The sequence below is a fragment of the Lepidothrix coronata genome, unplaced genomic scaffold (genome assembly GCF_001604755.1).
Source record: "Lepidothrix coronata isolate B3197 unplaced genomic scaffold, Lepidothrix_coronata-1.0 Scaffold80, whole genome shotgun sequence".
In the NCBI taxonomy this organism is placed as follows: Eukaryota; Metazoa; Chordata; class Aves; order Passeriformes; family Pipridae; genus Lepidothrix; species Lepidothrix coronata.
Genome location: NW_016690260.1, coordinates 1,995,247 through 2,020,374, shown reverse-complemented (window position 1 = coordinate 2,020,374; position 25,128 = coordinate 1,995,247). Strand labels below are relative to the sequence as shown.

Sequence of the window (25,128 nt, the reverse complement as noted above, 5' to 3'; positions counted from 1 at the left end):
GTGTCTTTTTTCTAGCTGCAATTTATCCATTTTATTGAGATGGGTTTAATGCATTTATTATCATTAATGAACATTCATTGGAATTACTTTACAGCAATCTGTATTCACACTTGCTTATAAATATTTTCATTCTGCTAGATAAATGCTTTGGCAGCAATTCTGATATTTCAGGAAGAAAACCAGAAGTGCTTGGAAAACATCCTCTAAATAGTAGAATTTTGTAGCTAGAACATACTCTTTTACAATTTCTACTTGAACAATATTTTACTCAGAGAAAAGCTTCTCCTTTATTTCCTATTCACATTCTGTGCTTCTCTGAGAATGAATTTGTATTTGTTATGGAAAAGAAAACATGGTCATATTGTAGACCAGTGCAATTATGCAGGAAAGGAAAAAAATCATCATCCCAAGGGGATCATATATTTATCAGTTGAGACTTCCTCATATGTAGGTGCTCAAGAGACTGCTAAGATGAGTTTTCAAGCAGCCAAGAGATAGTTTAAGCAGGAGGCTCAACACATTGTGGTAAAGTCAGTTCATGGATGTTACTTAATAAATTACATGATTACAGAGAATTATTTTCTTTAGCTGACTTGTATTTTTGTCATTGTAGTTTCAATCCAGGATAAGAAACCTTGTTTATTAATAGCTGTCATAAAGCAATTCTAGCTTAGCTCTTCAGTTACTAGACAGGAGCTGGGGAAATGGATAGATTAAGGATAGTGAGATTATGGTTACATTAACTGTAATTCTTTTCAAACAGATACACTGCTGGGATCTTATATCTGCCTTGTCTGGGATCAGAGCCTCTTGAGTTGATGCACTGTTGATATTTACTGTAAGAGTTCACTGCTTCACCAACTGGCAGAATTCAGGGTAAATAGCTGAGGTCAGTATTTACAAGCCAAGAAGGATTCACAACTACTTCTGGTTTCCAGCACTTAAAATTTATCATATTTGAACTACACCTTCTCTCTTAGCTGGAACATTTAATCTCACTTTAAAGCAAATCCTACAATCTGTGACACAGTATCTTGAATCTGATCCTGTAGGATGGCAGCTGTTCTCTCTCATTTAATCAACTGTTCACTTGGAGATATTAAGCAGCTTCCATCTGGCTGGAAGTGGCTACTGGAAACCCAGTTCAAACAAGGGTTTAAAAAACTCTCTAATGGGCACTGTAAATTCAAAGCCTTCAGCACCTTTGTGAAAAAGCCATCTCCCAATCCACACAAGCATTTTGAAACCAGACTAGTTAAGAAAACTGCAGAACATGTAACATAATGAGTGGACACAACCAGGTTAATGCACACATAATTAAATATTTGCTTAATTTAAGAGGACTGGTAATGCTGTATAGGGGTCAATGTTCCTAAAGGTCAACTTCTTGTGGGACATGAATTCTGGATAGTTCAGGATTCCAGTGTTCTCTGCAGTCTGGGAAAGATGGAGAGTTAAAAAGACAGATCCGAAGGGGACTTTGATACAGTCCAAACCAGAAATTTGGGATTAATATTTGTAGAATGTTGACAAAGCTACAGCCATAAAGGTCAGAAATTATCTTTTTTGTTCAAGCTGCTTTGTCTCAGTTTTCATGGCCAAATAATACAGAATGTGTTTAGAAGAAATTTCTGCATTTTTTTCTTATGGAGCTATTGAAAATCCTCAGTATTGTTGGAGAAATGACCGAAACACCAGGAAGGGAGGTTAATATTCATATGTCCAAATCTCATCTATTGTGGAGACAGTCAAGTTGCAGTTCTGTAAAGTCAGCATGAAGAGGAACAGACAACGTGAGCTGTACATACAGATGCAGCTCCCACTGGTATCTAATCTTGTGCCAGGTTAGATGGTATCTCAGGCTGGTTTGGTTCCCTGAGGTGGAAAGGCAATACAGAAAGAGCATTTTATGATGTAAGAACCAACCCAGAGCAGTACATGGCACAGCTTCTTCCCATCAGTGAGTTTGCTCTCATTTGCACCAACCATCAGAAAACGTACCTCTTGCCAAACGCAGCAGGCCAAAGGAAGCAAGAACTGCAGCAGCTCTGTGTCCCCAGGTCCATCATGTAGTGAGCTGAAGGGTGTATTCCCAGTGAGCCTGTGCAGGCAGGTGCACCCTCACGTACACAGAACACCCATGCACACACACAGAGCACCACAGACAGAGTACAGCACTCGGGGAAACAGGGACAGGACCAAGGGCCTCCTCCCTGTCGCCTTTCCCACTGCCCAGGAGGAAGGCCCAGTAGTGGGAAGTGCACACATCCCTGCAGTGCCCATCCCTCCTGTGGCTGGGTTGGCACACTCAGTCTGTCCAGCAGCTGCCCCTGAGTCTCTGCTCTCCGTCACTGCTCCCACCTGTGCCTGCTCTGCTCCAGTGGCTGCTGCAAACCTGCCCCCTTGCACATCCCACCGTGTGGGGTCTACCTTGTATCAAGCCCTTGAATCCTCTTATCTCCAGTTGCTTCCCTCATAGAGACATGGAGACAGACAGACAGACACACACACACCGAGCCCAACCTCTCCCCCGATCCCCCCTCCCACTTCATGGAAACCAGACTCCTCCTGCCCTCAGATGGGTGTTAACAGGGCTGTTCAGAACAGATCCCCATAGTGTCTCAGGATAACCTGAAGTACCAAAAGTTAAAAAACCCCCAAGGAATCATACAGACTCCAGGAATATACTTTAGGAATGTATTTAATTACAAAGGTGCTTTGATAATCTACCTAGAACATTATACTCTTAAAAAAAATTCAGAAGACCTTATTTTCCTACAAAATGCAGTGTTTTTTCCCGTTTTCCATGTGTTGTGAAAGAGTATTAACCAAAGAGCCCATTTGCTGGAGTAGTTATTAAACTACAGAACTTCTTTAGCACACACGCAAATGAACGCCGGGGGCTTTACATCCACAGCCCCTGCACGTAACACAGTGCTGACCCGGCCTTTGGGCATTTATACAACAGCTCCTGTTTGTTACCCAAGATCATTTCAACTTAACTCTTCTCAGGACATATTTGGCATTATTACAATGTCTATTACCTCTTGTGCAGACAAAATTCTCAGGTTTTTTGAGTAGTATCAACTTCTACAAGATAAAGAGACAAGATCCAAGTATTTTAAGGTACTTTTATTTAATAAATAACTTCAGTAATAGCACTGTAAAAAGTGAACATCTGTTAACAGAAAAAGGCACTTAAAACAAGAATATGACTATGATGCAGTTTGAATGGTCAGAGGCAAATGTACATGGCACATGTCAAGAATGATGTGTGACTCATCACATGACAAACTATGCAATCTTAGCTACAGGGTAAAGGCAAATTTACAGCTAAGACTGCTAAAAAAAAAGGAAAAAAAGCTTGTGTCGATACAAAAATATTACAAAAAGAATTGCAACCAAATACATTAAAAATGTTAGAAGGGTGACAAAGCACCAGGCTTTCAAAGAAAACATTACAGAATAAAGATACAGCATCACGTAAGGCCCTTAGGTGATCTGAGGATGTCTTGGTAAGGTACTTCATGATACTGCCACCCAGGGCTTGAATTTACAAAATAAAACTAAGCAAGTTACCAGTCAGCAACTTTTTCAGTAATGGCACGTGTTTTAAAGCTATTTTTTCCCCTCTTAACATTCTTCTCAAACACTTTCATTTTAACCATAACCTGGCAATAAGCAACTTCAAAAACAAAGATAAGTATGCACACACTTTTCAGTCTTTTATACTGCCCACTTCCAGCTTTCTCAACTTAACATGTACTTAATCACACATCTAGCAATTCGAAGACCAATTACTCACCAGTTCCATGCTACATAAGTTTAATTACATCTGCAAACTCAAGCCCTGATTTCCCTGTAAAGCTAAAAAATTTAATACTAAATGGCTAGGCAGAGCCCTCATGCTGATTGCTTTAATCCCTTCCCTCCCTGTCATTCCATATAGTATCGTGCCCTGCAGAAGATCTGGATTCACAGCACGGGAATGGGAAAGGTCAGAAAGGCACCACGTGACCTGGGCTGTCTAGGCTACACAGTCTCAAGTTTTTTTTTTGTCCAACCTCTGGCACCAATTACTTTTACTTGCAATAAAAATAAAATAAAATTAAAAGTAAAAAATTACATATGGTACATTTTCACACAGGAAAACAAACCTATATGTAATGAATTAGTAAAATCACCGCAGTTTGCCCTAAATCTATCTTACTGTGACTACAAAAATTGCTATGCTGCATACAGTGTTGTGAAGTCATACAAGCAGTGTTCATTTTCCCTCATACTTAGGATTGACCACAGTTGTCACTGCACTCTTGTAAATAGGATTTTCACCCTAGAAAAAGAAAAAAAATACTCATATTAACATTTAAAGAGATGAAAAAAACAACGTGTTTGCAAGAGGTGTAACAACTAGCTTAAGAAATTCCCCATTAATGTTTCATTTGTACACACAAACAGCTCAAGTCAAACTAGTTTTCCCTCTAACAACTTGAGCCAGGGCATGCGCAGCTGATCAATAAAGCAAAGGGTTAGAACGATCCTGTTTTGTTTGCACCACACACTTCCTCGGAGGCAGCTGAACCTCTGTGCTCATCTCAGGGCTGAGCCATCACCCAGGGCTCTGCAGTCCAGGGTAGTGTTTTTAAGGAAGCGTAGTATTGTAAACAACATTGTTTGACACCGAGACTGACCACAGACCACACTCTGCTATAATAAGCATTTAAATAGCTTATCTCACATTACAATTTAATTCTAGAAACAAAGCGGAAAGACTTCTAGTGTTTTGCTAATACACAGTCACTATTTATATTGAACATTCAGTACCTGTCATTCTCATTTTATTTCTGCAGGTCCCCCCACCCCCCATATGGGCAAAATGCACAGATAAAACAAAGAAACTTCTGTATTGGTGCAGACGCTGTAATAAAAACATTACTTCTACTGACACGAGACAAGCCTACAGAACAACTGCTTACATCGCTGTTGCTGAGATTTAAAAACCTCTAAATTAAGCTTATTTTAAGCTTCCTTTGTTCCCAGGTTTCCTTCTATCTCAGTAAATCTTACTCCATTTATGACATCCTTGTACACCTCAGACGAACAGACTGAACAGAAAATGAACAGATAAATCTTTGCAGGAGAAAGGGCTACTGTGAGGTACAGCCTGGAGCTGCAGTGCTGAGCCCTTATCACAGCCTGAACGTCAACCTAAATGAATGTTGTTTGCCAGCATGAAGCTCTTCTGCGCATACACAAATAATTCCTGAGAAAATTCAGCACAGTGCAGTTGTCAGCTGGAGTGCTGTTGTGGCCAGGGCTGTATCTGGTCGCCTTCAGCAGTAAGGGAATCTCTCTCCCTTTAAGGTTCCCCCCCCCCCGGGTCTGAGATGGCCTATATTACCATATTAATTCAACTCTATTAAGTTACACACCATTTAAAACATTTCAGGTTAAACCAATCTTTCCTACAGTCAATCAAAGGACACACAAACACCAGGTGTCTACTTTTCAGGGTCATAAACCTGGAAAATCAACTAGGAATACCACAGAATGTGCCAGAAATGACAAGGCAAGCAAGTAACTAACTTGGTGTGAAATTTTCATGTCACAGTTCCTGGGAAGTTTGTTGCCTTCTATTTGCAAGACCTGGTCAAGTTAACTGGGCTACCCCAACAACCATAGCTGCTGCTGAGGAGGACCGTGTAGCTGGTGCTGTGTTCCTTTCACAGGAAAAGGGTATTTCTCCTCAAAGCCAGCTTCTTTAACATGCAAACACCAAGGAGGTGTATCCAATCCTGCTTAGACCCCAGAGACTCGTCCAACCAGCACCTGGATTGCTGGACAATGGAAGTCAAGGTTCTCTGTTCACTCTTCTCAAGATCTGAGTCAATGCCATCTAGACAGAGATGAAGGAGGAACTGGGTGTCCAGTGCTGGCTGTCCTTCACAAATACAGTGTAAGAGTAACAGACCCTTCTTCCTTCTAGCAGTTCCCAGGCAAATGCTGTCTTAGTTAAAAGTGTATCAGCTACTGGTCTGGAAATGGATGGGGAATTATGTTTGGTTGTTCTTTTCTTTATTGTAAATCACAGAAATAGTGTGATGTGATTAGTTCTTAGCCAGACTAATTAATCAATGCAAAATTATGACCTAACCCAATATTTTCAGTAAAAAGCTTTGCAATAGTAAGATGTAAACAAAACTGGAAAAACATGCAGGGATGAGGGATTTAATCTGCAACTGAAGTATCTCATTATGTCTCAAAGTTCTTGGCAATGTACATTGTTTATTTCCTTGACAAGTTTTAATGGAGAATTCTTAAAAATATAAATATAAATCAGTAAAGTTTATGATGCAGAGAAAGTCTTTGAGCTTAATAGGCTGTGTCATATGCAGACTAGAAGTTATTGTACAGCTCTTCCATGGCAAGGCATTATGTAATACTTGCTATATGGTGCTTTTAACCTTCAACAGTTTACAAAACAGACTATCCCCAGCACAAAAAGGAAGGTATATGCTTACACTTTCTAGTTTGTAAAAGAGAGATAACTTCTATCAAATAGTGCAGGAATGGGTCTAAAGGTTAGGACTAAAGTTTAGAAATTTGCTAGGTGGAATTCATACAACTAATCTGAACCTGGAATCAGGCTTAAAATACAATTTGCATAATAAGGTTGTAAATTTTTTACTACAATACTTTTGAATTGAAGTTAGACTTTGAAATTTACATGCTCTTTATTTAGCATAAGCCCTATTTACAAGAATATTGAAACACTGTCCTGCCTTCCCTTGTACTTGTGCTTCTCAGAAGCACACAGTAGGATTTAGGTCACTGAATAAAGCACGTGACTAAGTGTCTCCATATGTCAGCTGAGTGTCTTGGTTCCCATTACAAATAATGGAGATTTAGTCAATATTCACAACTGTTCAGCCTGACACTTGATCAGCTAAATGGCTCTTAAGGCTCTACTGCCTATAACCACAACACAGGCACCTGATGGATCTGCAATTCCTTCCCTGCTCTCTTCTGTTAGACAACAGCAGCCCTGGCTGTTCCAGCCATACTCCATCACCCTGTCTTGGGCCTGGCTTGGCAGGGTTTTCTGCAGACAGTTCATCATTAAAATAAATATCTACTAATCCAGCATGACGCTCATCTCGCTTAGGGCCCCTCACAGCTGGCATAGGGTATAAACTTTCCAAGATTAGCAGCATCCCAGTTTTTTAAATGGCCACTAAAACAAACTTGCTGTCTTAGACAAACACTACTGGTTTTAAATAAACCCTTTTTCTTTATGCCACTGCAGAGAACACACTGGTTGAAGCATGCAAAGTTAGGGAAAACACATTTACCACATGCCCCTATAACTAAGAACTCCATGCACACTTGAACCAAAATTAAAAACAATAACTATATATAAGATTGAGTGACATACATTAAAATAAAGATGAAGGTACTTTTAAAAAGTACTTTCAGCCACGAATAAAGAGCTATGTTTTTGCAACAGTATTCACTTTCAACTAGAATGGGCTGTTCAGAGGACAACAGTTCAGTTCAGTGCTGCATAAAGATGAACCTATTATATAGGATGTTTGAGTCACCTTCTTTTTCCTTTTTCTCCAGAGACTTATTGTTTCAACAGTCACTTAAGTCACCTTCACAGTGGGTTTAAGAGCTAGGCCACTGTAAGAAGCTGGACTCCGGAGTATTTAAACTCATCCACATGCACTGTTCAAGAGCTGGTTCTGACCATTTCCAGCTCCCACCAACACCCAGCGCTATTTGGCAGGAATACAGGGCCGGTCCGCCCGGACACGCGGCGGCTCCAGGGAAAGAGGCGAGGCCCAGGTCAGGGGCCGGGAGGCCGCCAGAGGGCGCCACGCCCCGCTCCAGCCCTTTCCCGGGATGGAGCCCGGTGGGAACAGCGGGAAAAGCCCTGAGGGCACCGCCGCTGGGATTCCATGTACATCCCCTCTTTGCGCTGCATTACTAAATAGCCACCAGCTGCGATTACAGCTACATCTCTAGTGGTACTGAGTTGTAAAGTAAAGAAAAAAATAAAGAAAGAAAAAAATAAGTGGTTTAATACAGTTTCTATCTATCTTTGGTGCCACAAATCAGGATTAATTGAATATAATAATTGATATGAAAGCAACTGAAAACATGGCATCTCTGTTCCCACACTCAGCATATGTTCATCATTGATCAGCAAGGTAAGTTACAGACATAAAAATCTAAGTTAGGAGAACACATCCCTCTGATTTTTAGTGCCTTGAATTGTTTGGGGGTTTTTATTCTTATCAGTAGCTGCTAATTATGCTAGCCAAATTACTACAGATTTAGTATCTCATATAAATGAATTTATCACTTGTGAAATGCAAGATGACTGAATGTGGAGTCTGTTTGAGGATGCTTAGCAATGCACAAGCTATCCCCAAGCAGGAGTGGTAAATGGCATTCACTACAAATAGCAGGTTTGGGTTTTAAATTTGTGATGTAGCTTTTCAGTCCAGAAGGAATTCCTCCTTTCTTAGACTTGTTCCAAGCATGATTGCACCAAAGCTTTCATGGCTGATTGGGGTAGAACATGGGCAAACATGGTTCAACCCAGCTGCCTCGAGCATCAGCCCCGAGGATGCCACGGTGACGTCCTTTGCAACATCAGGGACCAGCACCAGGGAAGTACTTGGGCACCTGGATCATGACAAGGTGCTGCAGTTCCCTCACCACAGAGCTCCAGCCCGTGTGTGTATGATGGCTGTGGGACCAGGGAATGGTCACACAACTTGCACAAAGCTAATTTAATTTTATACACATGTGCACAGCAGGGAACCTACTGCGATGTAATTTTCTTGTAATGGAATTTCAGATGACTTTTTTGCCTTGGTGATACAAGGCAACTCTTCACTTAAATGAAAAGCTTTGGCAATAATCTAAAACCACCAGAAAATCTTAGCTATGGGGAAAAGGAGGACTTTCTTTTATGTCCTGTGCCTCACCTGTTCTGCCAATATTGACCTCCTCCTTTCTAGGGTCGATAAATCTAAACCCATCTCCCTTTCTCCCCAGAGTTCTGATATTTCTATCCAAAAATGATAAAGTCATGTTTAAAAAACCTCACACTCTTTCAGACTTTTCATCCTCATATCTGAGTGAAACAAAAAGGCAGAAGTCCACCTCTCCATTTACACAAGAGGAAAGCTTTCTGCAGGAAATACGTTTTCAGGAGAACTGGTAGCACTAAAGACATTATATCCTGAAGAGGCACAGAGTAGAGAATGAGAGCATGGAAATTACACAACATATGGTTTGTTAGATGCTTGTCCTGCATGCAACAGAAAGTATACAGCTAAGAGAACAGCAGAAGGGCAGATAACAGAGACTTAACCAGATGGAGTATGTGAAGTGTTAGAAAGGACCAAGAACTCAATTTCCTCCCCAGAATAATGGACTCTGAGAAGAAAAATGAAAAGGAGTGAATGTGGTCAATGTAGCAAGTAAAATGAACGTTTTTACCATCTATTTTGGACACACTGGAAAGTGAAACGAACGCAAAGAGAAAAGGAAAGTGTATTTCATCAGGAAGGGCTCAGAATGCTAGACAAAGTACTTTTTGGAATTTTTGTCACAGTGAGAACAAGTAAAAACCTAAATTCTCTCAATTCCTGCTTTCTCCCCTCATTTTTTTCTTTACAAAATCTTTTGAGTGCAACACTGAAAAAGGGAGACAGCAGACAGTACAAAATTAGAGATAGAGATCATCCTTTCCACTGGCTTCTGAAGAAAATCTATGGATATTTAAGGGATGTGCTGCCTTCCCAGTTTCTTCATTCCCCTTCCTCTAATCTGATCTCTGTACTACTTATCACTCAGTATTCTTCTGACATCCCTTCCCTATCTCATCCTCCCTTTCTCATTCCTTCCTGAGCAGCTGGGGATCCCAGGGAAGGAGGAGAACACCTAGAGCACCCAAGGAAGTGAAACCTTGAAGTCTACAAAAGGTAACTACTCATTACTTCTGCTTTACTGACTTGCTCTCCTGGATCCTGCTGTTTCTCCTGGTGTGTTGGGTGTATAGAAAACTGAACTCAGCATTTCCAAACAGAAATGAGGTGCTCAGGTAGAGTTTAGGAGGGACTTAAGAAAACAAGTGGAAACACTGTGTCAATATTTCTGTGTCAATAGAAATAACGACAAAAAAAGTAAGATGCATATTTAATTTAAAATTAGTAGAGTATATGCATTTTATGATTAATAAGATGAAGAAGTTTACAAAAAAGGAAAAATCTGTAAGGCTACTCTGAATGTTCCCAGAGTTATTCTAATAAAACCAGTGACATTTATAGGCTGGGACATCTTACGAGTATCTAATCTATCTTAGCAAATATATCAAATTAAAGCAAACTGACTGCTGATTTGAGGAAATAGAAGACAAAGCCTCCCCCTCTGTCTCTCCACAATATAAGAGCTGTTCACACACTGAGCAAAAAAATAAAATAAAAATAATCACTTGTAGAATAGTTTAAGCCAGTATTGGTAATATTAGTAAGTAAGTAATCTAGTTGTCAAAACCAGTTAAAAATTTTCAAGCTGCATTCTTGAAAACCCCACACTCAAAGCAGCAGTAGATAAACTGAGTAAGACATAAACTGTGATTAACTGACTGTGACACACAGTGAGTTTGAAGTGACATGCAAAGAGGAAAAAAAGAAAGAAAATGAAAGGAGATACAAACTGAGACTTAGAGACCAGCTTTACGTCCATAGTTTGGATTCTTGAAATTGTTAATAGGGCTCTTGTATATTGGATTTTCTTGCTGAAGTAAAAGAAATGGTCAATATCGAATAATTCAACAAGAGAAAAAAAAGAGTAACATTCTCAACTATCACTGAAAAAAATCATGCTATATATATACAGAAAAGTGTTAGTAATTTTGTTTTACTCAAAACAGAATTAATTAATTTTCTTAAATAAAACCAAAAGGCCTCCTTGGACATTTTTTTAAGTATTCTCTTATCAAGCACACATGGGAGTTGCCTTCTACAGAACTGTATTGAAGGGGTTCTTGATTAGAAAGTTCCTAACATTTCCCAGAGGCAGCAACCAGTAGCCTATGAAAACCTATAGACCATGGGCTTGCTTTTCTTGCACACTTCTCTGCTGACAAAGAGTTGGGAAGATTTCAACACACCAGTACCAGCCATGATTTTGTGACTTTTATTGAAGCCTCCCAATAAGTATTTACTCATTCAACTCTGTGTGAGTATTTACAAGATCTCCTCAATGAGCACAAAAGTTTCTTCTCTGTTTATACAGAAGTTACTCATCTTTCTAATAAATATTTCAATAATATGTTGTTATGTGCGGTAGAACTGTAAAGCTGAACTATGCTGTCACATTTTCTCTCTGAAATGTTATTTAAACCCAAGTAACTACTCCCCTTTCTAACTCAAGTAGTTCTACTCTAAGGGGGTTGGTTACAATCTGAAACACTTAAGCCACATAAACAAAAACCTTCTATTCTCCTCTGCTACTGCAGCTTTTATACAGAGAGAAGCCTCTTGACTTACCGTATCCCACTTGGCATTCATCTTCTCCTTTTCGAATTTAGCAAATTCTCTTCTGTCATGAATGATCATTAGTAGCTTCCAAATCAATAATAATGCAAGTCCAATAAGAACAATTCCAGCAACTACACCAGCTACGATGGGAATGATGTCAGGACCGCTGGGGCACTCTAGGGAAGAAGGCAAGGGAAACTTGATTTTACAAAATGGTAAAGGTAATGCATATCCAGATGCTTTTAACATTTGATTTTGTACTGAAGACAGTATTTTGAATATCAGGTATGTCAATACTACTTTTCTTTCAAATAATAGAATTTTTGGAATATGTACATCCAGTAACATTCCAGCTTATTTTTATCCTTCTAATTTGTGTTTGAGTTTAGCAATAGAACAACTTCTGTTCTGATGATAAAGTCAATATACTGCTAACCCCTTAAGCTATTGATCTAGAGTATTTAGAGCAAAGTAACTGGCAATGGTATTTTAAACATACAAGTCAAAGGTAGTGCAGGAGGGATAAACCGGCTGGAGTACAAACACAGACTGGCAAAACAGGCCCCATGTGCTCTGTCACAGCGTTACAGAAAGAGGGTGCTTCCCATTTTACCTCAGATGGCTGTTAGTGGTTAATATATAGAGATAAGCAATAACTTTGCTTCCGAGACAGATTTTTATTTTTTAAGGGTATTTCCTCATCTAGGGAACTGATATCTGCTGAAATCAAGTTTACAAAAAGGCACATCTTATTTGGATAAAAATATCATATACTTTCAAAAAAAGTGAATTATATGCTTGAAAAGAGTAATACAGATGCAAAGTGATTTATGGTGACTGACACAGAAATAACAGTCCTCCAAATTAAAACCCAACTCTACTATTAATGTAAAATTCTCAATAATCACAAACTGAAGAAAGGGTTTTGCAGAGGTCAATGCACAAAGTTAAGGAGTCAGAAGCAAATAAATGCAACTCCTGTGCAGTCAATAGACCAAAGCTTCCTTCCCCACTGCAGACTCCTTATCTTTGTAGCTGCCCTCTGCAAGGGTGAAGGAAGGGGGAAGGGTCATGAGAGGAATTCCTTGGGAACCAGTAAGGAACAAGTGTCTGCTCCGCTGAATACACCTCTACTGACCAGAGCTGGTTCCTTCAGCACTTGTACGGCACAGAATTAAGGTGCCTCCTTGTGCATGATGGGCTTGATTCACCTCTGAGCTCAGGAAACAGAAGTTTATACATGAAGAAAAGGTCAGGCCCCAGAAGTGCAAGAGGTGTTTGACTTGCCCTAGGAGACAGGGCTCAAGATTCTCTTCTACACCGTGGACTACATTTGTAGAGAATTTTAAACATTCTGAATTGAAGCAGTATTTATGTCTAAGAGCCACTGGTCTGTATTAAATGATGGTCACCCAAATGATCAATTCTGAAAATTCCTTGAGTGGAATACAGCACCAAACCTTTAAGGTGTGCATTTTATATCAGGCTTATAAAAATCAGGAGACCACACACTGCTAATGCACAAAATCAGAAATTTTGCACTATTAGATGCAACATTCAGTAATTCAGACTAACAATGGTCTTGGTAAATAAATGGTAAATTACTGATTGAGCTATAAAATTGTTCTTGCTTTTTTGTACCAGAAGATTGAACTATTAAGGATTAACTAAGCAAAAGGCTTTTGGAACCTATTATTGAAGGTACCTCAGTTAAGCAAAAGCAAAGGCTGCCAGCATGAAATAATTCAAGCAGTTTGCAGCATAGTACACAATTTTATGTACACTGGTCCCGAATTATTAAGAAAAGGAAAAGAAAAAAAGCAACAAAACCTCAAAGACACAATTGTTTATAACCTGTAGCACAAACTTGGTAAAAAAATCGTGAAAATTTATCTAACTAGGACAATTAACAACAAAGGGGGGTTCATACCTGGGGTCTCCACCACATGGACATTGGCTTCACCATTCGAGTTGACAGAATATGTGAAGTAGAACCAGCAGTCATCAACATCCTTCTCTTTGCAGTGAGACAACGGATCGGGCTGTCCGGGCTGCGGCAACTTGTCCCGGCTTTCTACCAGAGTCATATTGAAATGCATACATTCCTGGGAACAGGTGTCCTTCTTTTCCCCCTTTTCAAAAGCTCTGCACTGAACACAGTCCCTGTGGAGGTACAGACCAGAAGCAATGCTTTTTAATATGTTCATGACAGATTTCCAGCATTTAATTTAAAGAAATGTAAAGGAGAAAACATGGGGAAAAAAAAGAAACCATGAAAAAACAATCCTTTTGCCATAAAGGTCAGGAAAAAATAAAGGAAGACATTGCTTTTTAGCAGTCAGAACACTTATGCACCTTGGGATTAACAAAAGCCCTTTAATAAATTCCTCTTTCCCCAGATGACCCACAAACTTCAAAGGCAGAAAAAACCCCAAACTTTTTCAACACCTCTACCTGGAAAATGAATACTCTCAGAGAAGGCAGTGTAGGAACAGGATATTGACCGAAACAGTATCTGAGACACAGATTAAAAAGAACAAACTGAGTGACAAGCTTTACAGTGGGGTATCACTCTGAATAACTCATTGAAAAAAGCAGACTGAACAGGATTTTTATACTAAAAAGACTAAGTTTTTTTCTCAGCACAAAATTAGCTGCACAGGAATCAGCTCAGCTGCTAATCCCAAATTTACTTCAAAGTTTTCGTGCAGAAAACGTTTCGTTTCCAAAAATCTGGATTTCCAAAGGGAGGGATGCAAATTTCACTGGCCCACACAGGTCTAGGTTCAGTTTTTGACAGTCAGGTTAGTCTATTTCAACAGTATTTCAGAATAAAAGTTTCAAGCAAAAACCTTAGCTGAAGTTTTAACTATCAAAGGCTTTGTTTTAAAAATCCTCACATATAAGTATCACAAACTCAAATGCACAGAAGCTGGGGCTTGGTGTTCTAGGTACGTACTTGTGCTCTGCACAGACACCGAGGCAAGTCTGACACATTTCACATGTGGGGCCTTGGAATTTGGGATCTGTACAATTGCAGGTGCCACATTCACAGGTTCCTCTTCCATTGCAAATCTGCCCATTAGAAGCCATACATGGTGTAGTATCCAAGGAACAATCGCAGGCACTGCCAGTGAAGTTGGGGAAACACTCGCACACTCTGCATTTGCAGATACCATTTCCTGTGCATTGGAAAGATATTTCAGTGAAATCAAGTATAACATAAAACATAAAATTTGTGACAGTAAGAAATAAATGTTCGCCATCTCAGGGCAGATAAAAGGAAAAGAAACCCTTATAGAGAGATAATGAAGACTCTAACGAATTAAGAGGTACAAAATAAATTTTAGCTCCTTGAAAAACCGCTTGCAGGTATTTCTCCTCTTTTCCCATTCTCCTACATTCGGATTTCCTTTCATGAACAAGACTAGGGAAATCTGATCAACAACAGTATAGTGTGCTGACCATATCCCCTGGGTGGAGAGCTTTGCAGCACTGCTTCAGTTCACAACTTTGTGTGCATAAAGATAAATTGATCGCTTCTGTCTTCATGTCTATCACTAAACAAACGTATAAAGCAAGACCTAAAAAGATGAGGAATGCACTGAGACTTCAGAACACAGAAAAATGAACCACCTTTGGCTCCACAGGACACCACCATTCAGCTGCTGTACTTCTGACCTCACGCACCCAACCCAACTTCATGCTCCTCACACTCCCTGTGCAGGAACCAAGAGGCTTGTATCTCCAGAAAGGTGATCCAGATGACATGAAAAGCTTTTTGGCCACACTCCTCCTTCTCCACTGAGAATGAAGTATTTCAGTCAATACTTACCTGCCACCATATATTTTGGAACACCACCACCACTGCTCCCATCCTTTGTGGAGCTGGTAAGCAATAGTGTATTTTGAGCAGAATGAGGTATCTCATTACTCATTACTGTAATGAGGTATCTCATTACAGTGGCTTCACTGTTCTATTTTTGTATCACAGACAAAACTGAGGTAGTAGTTACAGTCCTACCAGATACTTCCATGTGCAAAGCAACCTAAGGAAGTTATAGGACAAAGATATATGCAGCAAAATAACTTAGATACTGGCCGCTGAATGATTTTTTTAAATTGCTTTTGATTTCAGGAATTACCTGGCATCAAGGTCTTGCTTCAAGTGCTTAAGGTGTTTTTCTGGGTTACAAGTAAGCTGAGGTCATTCTCTCTTTCTATTGACACAGTGGTTATACTGAGCCAGCTTTCTTTACTACTTTTTCTTTACTACAATATCTGAAGGTAATTCTGTAAAAAACAGCAGAAGTGAAGTTCACTTCACATCCTTCCTGGAGCTGTGATTCAAGAAAGGTGAAATGTGTATTAAAATGCTGTTTGGTAAGAGGGCTGTTTCATTAATAGACGTTTGCAATCACTAAACCTGTGGATACTCTCATCTCTGTTATCAAGTGGCTATGATTAAGCTAATTACTCTCTTAGGTAGAGATGACAGACTTGTATGCTGCTGACCAGCTTTGCCTGCAGAAAACCAAAGTAGTTTCTCACCTCCACAAATCAAACCATTCGATCGATCACAGTTGAAGTTGTCACATTCACAGTATTTGCCAGAATACACTTCATTGGTGTTTTCTCTTTTCTTGCATACGCATTGTCCACAGATGCATTCCCCATTATTACTGCATATTTCTGTACTGTTCTCTCTCCTGCAGTAAGCATCCATATCCTCACTATTTACTTCATCTGTACTACATTCACAGAGTCTTCCAATTCGTCCTTCATTACATCTGCAAGGTAAAAACATGACTGAGATTTTAACCCCATTTAAAAGTCACACAATAAAAAGTCCTCAAAAAATGCACAGAGAACAGGAGTAAAAGTGAATCCTCTCTCAAGGGATGTTCCAAATTAAATTTCAAATGAGATTTCCAACTGACATCTATGTACCCATTCTTGAAGGAGCAAACTGGACTAAGTTGCTCTTATGCTGATTATCTTACCTGATATTCCAGGTGAGAAAGTACCTCTAACTAAATTGTCACATAATCACTCCTAATGCTTCTCATGTGACAGAACAGTAATTATTTTTTAGGTGACAGTGACTGTTCACTGTAGCTGCTGTCATATTTCAGTGAAAAGATTCCTATGAACAGCAATTAAACAGATGATCTTCAGAGCTGCTGAACCAAGATCCTTGGGGATCAGCACTTCTCATTATCAAGGTTAAAATGTTGATGAACAAATGGAAGTTGCTCTCCTTCCCATCAGTGATTGCCAGATTGTTATATGGTGTCCATCAGAGTCAACAGTTCACTGGGAAACTGCTACTGTTACAAAAACAAAAGGCTGTGCTTACCCACAGGCCTGTTCTTGCCCACGTGAAACCACGGGGACACCAGAGACAGTGACACCAAGCATAAGAAGTCTTTCTACAGAAAGATGGGAAAATCTGTTCTCCTTCTTTAAAAGGAACATCAAAAATTGACTGCAGAATGAGGCAATGGACCATAATACTGGATACAAAATGGCTTATTCTTCAACTTACAGAACACTAAGCAAGCAGTTAGGGGGCCACACCTTGGTCTTTCCAGAATCTCGTTAACTACCAATACTTCACCAGGCAGATGTGAGTCCATCTCACACCAAAAGTCCTGTAAGAGTGAGGTCAGTACCTTCTGCTTTGTTTTTATTAAGTCATATATTAAACCACGAGGAATGAGGATTCTTTTATTTCAATTACAGTTCACTGAGCAGGAACCAAAAACTTGGAGTCTTCCAAAGTCCTAGATCTTGCTCTGCTAGAGAAGATCTTAATTCCATTTGTCTCTTACCATTCTCATCTCAAGGGTTTCCAAGAAACAGTTTTCATTTTTGTTGTAGATTTCTTGGGGAAGAAAATAAGGATCAAACCTTTTTGACTTCCTAGGTTGATCTTTAACCAGTCTCCACTGAAACTCTAAGATGTTGCACTGCTTTCATTTGTGTGTTAACTCCAGAAAATTGAATAGAGGTTTACTTAATTTTCAAATACATAATAAGGAATACATTTGTAATCTAATCCTCACGATGAGCAATAATAGACCTTTCAGAGGCATAAGTACATAAAAAATTATTTATATTCTGAAAGTTTTATAGATATATGCAATTAGAAGAAACATTAAAACAAGACTCCAAGAGGTTAAAAATAAAGCAGGGAGAAGGGACAAAACAAAAGGTGGTTTTTTATGAGGTGTTGCTCTTTCCTGCTGTGAAACAACTGATGTTAATCTTGGTAGGAGCTCATACCAAAAAACTAGAAAACATCTGAATTTCTCAAAATTAAGAAATGTCATATTGGAAGCATATAATTAGATCAGTATGAATACTTGCAAAAACATCACATTTTTTTCCCATAAATCCATAATGTTGCCCTATTGCACAGACCTCAAAACTAAAAGAAACGGAAAAAGCAATAAGACCTATACTCTTTAAAGTACTGACTCAAAGTCAAATTTGAATTGTGACTTGTACAATACTGGTGATCTAATGATCAATACTATGAATTTCAGCATAAGGATTATTTGCAGAGATACAGCAGTATTTCAATACACCCTAAAAGAAATAGGCCTGTAACAGTAATTCTTGTCCTTTCATTAAAAAAATTAGTAAACCCTAATTAAGGAAACAAAGATTTTGCTCATAGTTGTCTTTTGCAAAAATAAACAAAATGTCTCGTTATTTACCTGCATGCACCACATTCAAATGTTCCATTTCCTTCGTGGCAGGCTGGACTATTAGGTTCTCCTTCACTTTGACACTGACACTCACAGATGAACTGGAGATTAATTTCCACTTCTTCAGTGAATCCTAGTGGTTTAATTTTAATTGTTTCATTTTGTTCTTTCTTTGGACATTCGTTAGCTGTTACGTTAATCTCAAATCTAACCTGCAAAGAAAAATAAATGGAGAGACATATTACTAAAAGGAGTTTTGTCTGTACTGTTAAAAAGAAATGCTGTGTTGAACACTAAATGAATTTTGTATTTGAGTAGCAGCACATATACTGTAAGTTACCTCATCTCCAATTGAAATGTTAGAACATTTCCTTCCATCTTCTTGTGTATCATTCACTCCATTTTTGCAGAAAGACTTATAACTGATTGTCACTCCTTTTGGTAGCTTAGTGTTTTCCAGGATAACCTCTGAAGAAAGGGACTAAAACAACAGTTATTAGCTAACTTCAAATTGAGTTGCATATGCATTCTGCTGAAGAAAAGACATTATACAACTAGGCATGGTCAGGCACCAATCCCACGGGCACACTGGAATTATATAAGTTCCAAGAAATGTGCCAAGAAACACCAGCCCAAGGCTACCCAAAGTCACTCTGTGGTGACTCCTTCTCATGTCTGAACCCTGTTATACAGGGTCAGGGCAGGTTTCCACAGACATTGGAGGCACTTGTTTGCCCTGTGTACTCCAAAGGAGAAATGGGGCTCATTTACACAACACAGCAATGAAGACAATACTTTGGAACAGGGCCCAAGAGTCCCTGAGGCTGATATAGACACCTCCTTTGGGACCGAGAAGTTGCAAAACGGCTTTTTTTGCTTCCACTTGGAAGCAAGGCAAGATGTGGAGATGTTGAAGGAACAATGTGGGTTTTGGTTGTTTTGTGGGTTTTTATGTTTTGAAAGTGAAAACGTGGCTGATAACTGTTCTTTCTAATGTCTTTTAAATGACTTTAAGAGTGTATTTTTCTAGTCATCTAAACTCTTATTGTCATAGTGTCTGAATATCTAATGTGGTTTTACAGCAACGGGGCATATTTATAGTGTAGTATACCAACTAATCCACTCTGGAGTCTGCTTGAAAAACTCATAACAATTTAGGAGCAAGAAAAATTAATACATCCCAAATAAAATCTGAACTTACATTGTATGCATCAATGATCAGCTGAATCACATTGCTGGAGTTTGAAGACAATGTTCCCACTGCTGATTTTGGTATCAGATTTTTCAGTTCCTTTCAACATTTGCAAAAGCAGAAGCAAAATTACAGTCTTGCTAGCAAACAAAGTATAATTTGTAGTATAAATGGTGATACAATGTGTTAGTGGATTAACTAGTCAAGATCAAGTACTTCAAAAGTTGAAGTGTTGCCAGAGATCATCAAGATTTTTCAGGTTATACACAGCACTACCTGCATAAACAAATACCCAGCCCTTTCTTCTCCTTTGAATTTTCATGCTAAATTTGGTAACAGAATACTAAGACCTTTTCTTGCACAAGTTTACCACGTACAACATGTCTCCAACCACACTTGGAGTACATTAAAGATAGGAGGGTATCTCTTTCCAACAGAAAAAGAAAAAACAATATGAATACACTTTAAACAAAGCCCCCAAAACCAAAAAACCACCTTGTTAGGTAAAAACAAGGAAAAATATGCACCTCCTTTACACAGTTATTTCCTATTGCACAATCACATCCAGCCGTTTAGTTAATTTTAAACATCGGGAATATAAATAGACCACAAGGGACAAAATATGTTCTTTCATAAGAGTGTCTCTTGATTCAGTGTCCACACCCCTCTCAGCTATTTTGCTGTAAAAATGTTCACAAAAATTAGCACTGCAAATGTGCTCTCCACTCCCTCCTACCTGTAAAGTCTGAAAAGTGGCAAGGAGAAAGGGCACTCTTTCCCCGGATATTACACACACAGTCACTTTTGATGTGAACAAGTAAAAATGGCTTAATAATAAAAACATGAGTAGCAAAATATTTCTTACACATCACTTACTTCCACAACTATTTTAATTTAAAATAAAGAAATTTCAATGACTTCAGAGCAATTTCTTTACCTTATAGACTGCCTGAAACTCTTCAGTAACAGCAAAGATTGTCTGAATATTGTTCTCACTAAGTTTCTGTACCAGATGAGCAATAGAGGGATAATCCTATAAAAATCAAGCATAAAATGTAATTCAAATTTGGGACACACTGCCAGAAAACAATCAGAAATACTCTGACATCATAAATACAAATAATCTTTAGAAATATACTCCTAACTAGCCAGCTCATGTCACACTCCTAAAGCAAAACAACCTCTGAAAACAAACAGGTACTGATTCCATATATGCCCCATGAAGATAGGTGTTTCTTGACAGTGACATTATCCTATTTCCTGCCATACAAAGTCTCCAAGTTAAATCCTTAATCTCAATGTTCTCAGAAAATTACCTTCAGTAGTTTTCCATATGACTTACCTCCCTGAAAACCACTACCTTTTACACTGCTTCATAAAGAAAAGATGAAATAAAACTGAGTTAATTTTAGGGTTTTATTGAACAATATTCACTTAAAGTTAAGAATATAGGAACACACAAACTTTGTAAAGCTTATTGTATTCACCTCATCCAGTAAATATTTTTTCCACCTTTTGTCTGATCTACTTATCAATAAACAAAGGCAATGCTAACAAGACTTTTACCATAAACTTTGCATCATAAAATTCCAAGTAGTCTTAAACTGTCCAAAATGCTGTTTTACAGTAGTAAAATATTCTAAACACAAAGACTAGTGAAATGGTAAAATAATGGGACATAGCCGTTGCAATTATCCTACAGTGGACATGTAAGATTATTAGTTATCAAAAAGGTTAAAATCCAACAGCACAAATCAGTGTGAAAGTTGCCATCTCTTGGAATTTTCCAATTAAGACTGGACTAATTCCTGTACATTTGCTTTAGTTAAGCTAAAATCACTTTATGTAATATAGAGGTAAACAGGTAAAGTTCATAAGATGTAGTGGTTCGAAACTGTACCAGATGACCTAATGAGGTTTTTGAGCTTAAGCATCACAAAATATTAATTTCCCTAGAAGACGAGGTTAAGACTTACGTAATAGTGGCTCATTGTGTACACGTTATTTTCCAGATGACATTTCCCATCATTTGGTAAAACAATTCCACCAAGTTTACCATCTCCTGCAAAGTGGAATCCAGCATCCGTGGAAAACACTAGTAGCCTTGTAACATTCCTCCAGCCAATTTGTTCCTTGGGAAAAAACACAAATGGATTTTTGGTAGTTTGTACCAATTTATTTTATAGCATTGGGAACCAACACTTGAGAGATAAATGCATGAAAAAGTAGACAGACTTAAGAGAAGCCCCACTGCACAAGTATCACCCTGGAAAACATTAATTCACGCAAACCTTGAGAGCGCTTGCATTTAATTAAATGTCTGCTCCGAAACATCTGCCGCAGCTTTTTCATCAAAGGCAAGAAATGCTTTTTGAGACAGACTTTGATCTGCTCAGTTCTCACTAGAGTATCTGAAGAGCGACAGGGTTTTAGAAATCAGGCACATCAGTCCAGCTCTTTAATGCCAAGTCCACTCCTGTGCCACAGCCACGCAGACCGAGCACAGGGAATGCTGGTGAGCAGCACTGCTGCAGTCTGGACTGCCCAGCATCACCAGGCTTTGCCAATCTAATGCAGATTTGTACCCAGCACAGTGCTTGCCATAGGACTGTCCCATGAGCATCCTGGCCCACAGCTGCAGGGCCTAATTCTGTAACCTGTCCTTCCCTATGTTTTTTAAATTATTCCATGGAGCTGAAGCCCTAACTAATTGAAGGAGAGAAGACCATGTAAAAGTGTCATATAATACCAGCTACCACCAAAAAAATCTAGAAGGCTTACACTGCACTTCTAAAACAAGACTCCAGATTGTTTCAGGAGGTCCCCACTCCATTGCTCAACAGCAAAAATAATATGTTAACAAAGCAATAAACTTGGATATTGATTTTTTGGGAGTCCATTTTGTACAGGAGCATAGAATAGTCTGTCAAGGCTACACAAACATCAAAGAATCTTCAGATCTTCAAAAATAAATAATAAAGGTTTCCATCTACTTCTGAGAAATCAGTAGAAGTTATAAAAAACCAAATTTCTGCAACCACAATTATAAGAAGCTTAGAGACCTTTGAAATAATCTGAGAATAGCTGCATACTCAGGATTTCACACACTTTTAAGCAGAACTTGACTTTTCTTCTACAGCAAACTTTAAAAAAATTTGTCTTGGGAACATATCTATTTGCTGTCAGCATGACTTCTGTTCGGCACTTTCACATTTCCCAGTTTCATTCATTCACTAGAGCTCTCCACAAAAGCCAAACACAGGTATCCATGCAGCTTGCCTCATCTATCCTGTCTTGTTCATGTGAGATAACATGTTCCAACATCAGCCACCACAAAACACTAAGGCTGTATTCAAATAATTTCATCTAACAGAGTAGTAAAAAAAAGTAACACACACTTACCCCACAAACTGCAACCTGCATTATTGCATCAAATCCACCTTCAGGAGAATCTAAATTTCCAGAAATGTGCTGTTTGCTTACAAGTTCATTGAATTTGTTTCCTTCACTGGTAAGGCTGAGCACATTTTTATAGCTAAATGGACTTGTACAGTTCTGGTCACCTGTGCAAGGATTTCTGAGTTTGGCTGGTGTTGTACTGATATAAGGCATCACAGTTTTCTCCACGAAAGAGCCAAATCCTAAGAAAGAACAATAAAATCCCTGTAAGTTGAAGAATGGAAGTCTCATTTATATTATGACACAACAGAATTCAAATACATTATAGCTGAGCTAGCATTAGAAATAGCTCTCATACTTGTTTATGTTCCACTCTCTCCACCAAAACTAAGTACTCTTTAAGTTGTTCAACAGGTTCTATGTATTAGAACATCTCATGTAATAGTGTTAAGTTGGAAAAAAAATTTACTCTTCGTATACAATCATGTGAAAAACATCAGGAAGGAAACTTGGGGTTTTTAATTATTATTTTTTTAGAATAGGCAAATCTTTCTTACCAATTCGAAAATCTGAAGTTATTTTTTCCATTTCGAACATCAGAGCTGTTCCAAGACTTTTCACATTCTCTAAATCATCCTTCATAGAATAAGAGAGATCCATCAAATAATAAAGGTCAATGGGGTAGTCTTCAGCTCTCTTAAATTTTAATGAAAATGTCTGGGGTTCCCCTGTTTCAGAGATTAAACAACAAATAGAAACCATTAATAATTCCACAACTGCACTGACAAAAAAAATCCTTTCTAAGAAAAGGCTTGGAAGCACTTATGAAGTTTTAATTTTCTCTGATTAATTAAAATGCTTAACATCAAATTATGATGAAGAAAATGTCAAGAAGTGTTTCTTTCCCATGTTCAACTTCATATTTCCAAGATACTTTATCTCCCCATTCAAAATATTAGCCTACCAAAAATCAAGCCTCAGGTAGTTGCTGCAATTTCAAATCTTCACACTTGAAATCATTTTAACAAGGTTCCTGTGAGATCTAATAGCACAAATTTTCAACATCTATTTTCATCGGCGATGACTCCAAAAGTTCTCAGTTAAAAAACCACATTGTTTAAATAGGTTTACACAAAAAAAATCAGTTCTGGATGGAACACTGCAAGTTACTTTGCACCACCAGGCTGAGAGCGCAGAAATGTGACTGAGAGAATGGCAAATTACTCTTTGTTGTGATTGTAAGCCCAGACCCTGCATTTTACCACGAAGCACGTAGTCTCATTCTGATGTTGAAAGACAGTGCAGAAGAATTGCACACACATAACACACACCCCCTTCCCTGGAAAATGGAAAAGTATTTGAAGTAAGGAACAGAATTCCAAGTTTTTTCCCCCTGCTCCTTTCAGTCACTGAACTTAAATGGTGATATTGCTGCTGCTTAAGTTCACTTAATAATTAGAAAGCATTTGTTTAACAAAAAAACAACCACTAAAACCTATTTAGATTTTCATTTAAAAGAGCCTGCACAAAAAGCAAGTATCCCCCTCTGCCAGTACACAGTCCCTCATCAGAGAACTTATACCAAGAAAAGTGCTTATAAACAGAGTAATAATCTTTTGGGTAATTATACTCTGAGGTCCTTGGCATGTTCTGATGAAGAAAATTCTGTGTCAACAGAGAAACAATAATTTGGTTTGAAGTGAAAAAGTTCACATTAGAAATAAACAGGGGCAATATCAAAACTGCAAAAAACCTTCCATTTCTTTCCTCTCCACATCACGCTGAGCTGCTTCACAATCACCTTCCACTTACTCATGCAACCACCACTAAGCAGCTGACCCCAAGCACAGGCTCTTACTCCAGGGAAATACAAGGCAGCTATTCAATGTTTCTACAGTACCTAAGAGATCTCCTTAAGGACAATCTCCATTGTTTCAAGAACTGTGATCCACCAGTCCTGTTCCTCCCGACCCCTGCCATTTGCATGAAAGTTCTCTTTAGGAGATAGAAATGGTACACATCTACTTTATTTTCATTACTGTGTCCACATCTTTAGCCTCTGGAAAGTATTTTACACAGCAATCCAAAAATCTTGCTGCATAACTACACAACCATTCCATTCAGACACACAGACTTTAGGCAGCAGCAGTACTTCAAGCAAAAGGAAATGCTCTCATAACTTCTCTAAGTTTTTACTCACTGCTCTACTTTCATTCTAAGAACCACACTGAAGAAAAACAACTACAGAATACTGAAAGCA

At 38.6% G+C, this 25,128-nt stretch overlaps 1 protein-coding gene across 2 annotated transcripts in view; it reads right to left on the bottom strand.

The window, feature by feature from the left end:
- Positions 1 to 3,115: 3,115 nt before the first annotated feature.
- ITGB1 (integrin subunit beta 1) overlaps positions 3,116 to 25,128 on the bottom strand; it is a 44,169-nt gene continuing 22,156 nt past the window's right edge. The window contains exons 5-17 of one of the 2 annotated variants that reach the window (XM_017820212.1): positions 23,426 to 23,596; positions 22,872 to 23,110; positions 21,446 to 21,601; positions 20,407 to 20,502; positions 19,479 to 19,568; positions 18,618 to 18,758; positions 18,287 to 18,489; positions 16,113 to 16,351; positions 14,521 to 14,743; positions 13,492 to 13,724; positions 11,571 to 11,737; positions 10,736 to 10,816; positions 3,116 to 4,333 (exon numbers count right to left, since the gene is read on the bottom strand). In XM_017820212.1, coding sequence (XP_017675701.1) covers positions 10,742 to 10,816; positions 11,571 to 11,737; positions 13,492 to 13,724; positions 14,521 to 14,743; positions 16,113 to 16,351; positions 18,287 to 18,489; positions 18,618 to 18,758; positions 19,479 to 19,568; positions 20,407 to 20,502; positions 21,446 to 21,601; positions 22,872 to 23,110; positions 23,426 to 23,596 — 2,033 coding nt within the window. In that variant the 3' untranslated portion in view covers positions 3,116 to 4,333; positions 10,736 to 10,741. The remainder of the gene's footprint in view (positions 4,334 to 10,735; positions 10,817 to 11,570; positions 11,738 to 13,491; positions 13,725 to 14,520; positions 14,744 to 16,112; positions 16,352 to 18,286; positions 18,490 to 18,617; positions 18,759 to 19,478; positions 19,569 to 20,406; positions 20,503 to 21,445; positions 21,602 to 22,871; positions 23,111 to 23,425; positions 23,597 to 25,128) is intronic. The other variant, XM_017820214.1, reaches the window with a different exon arrangement.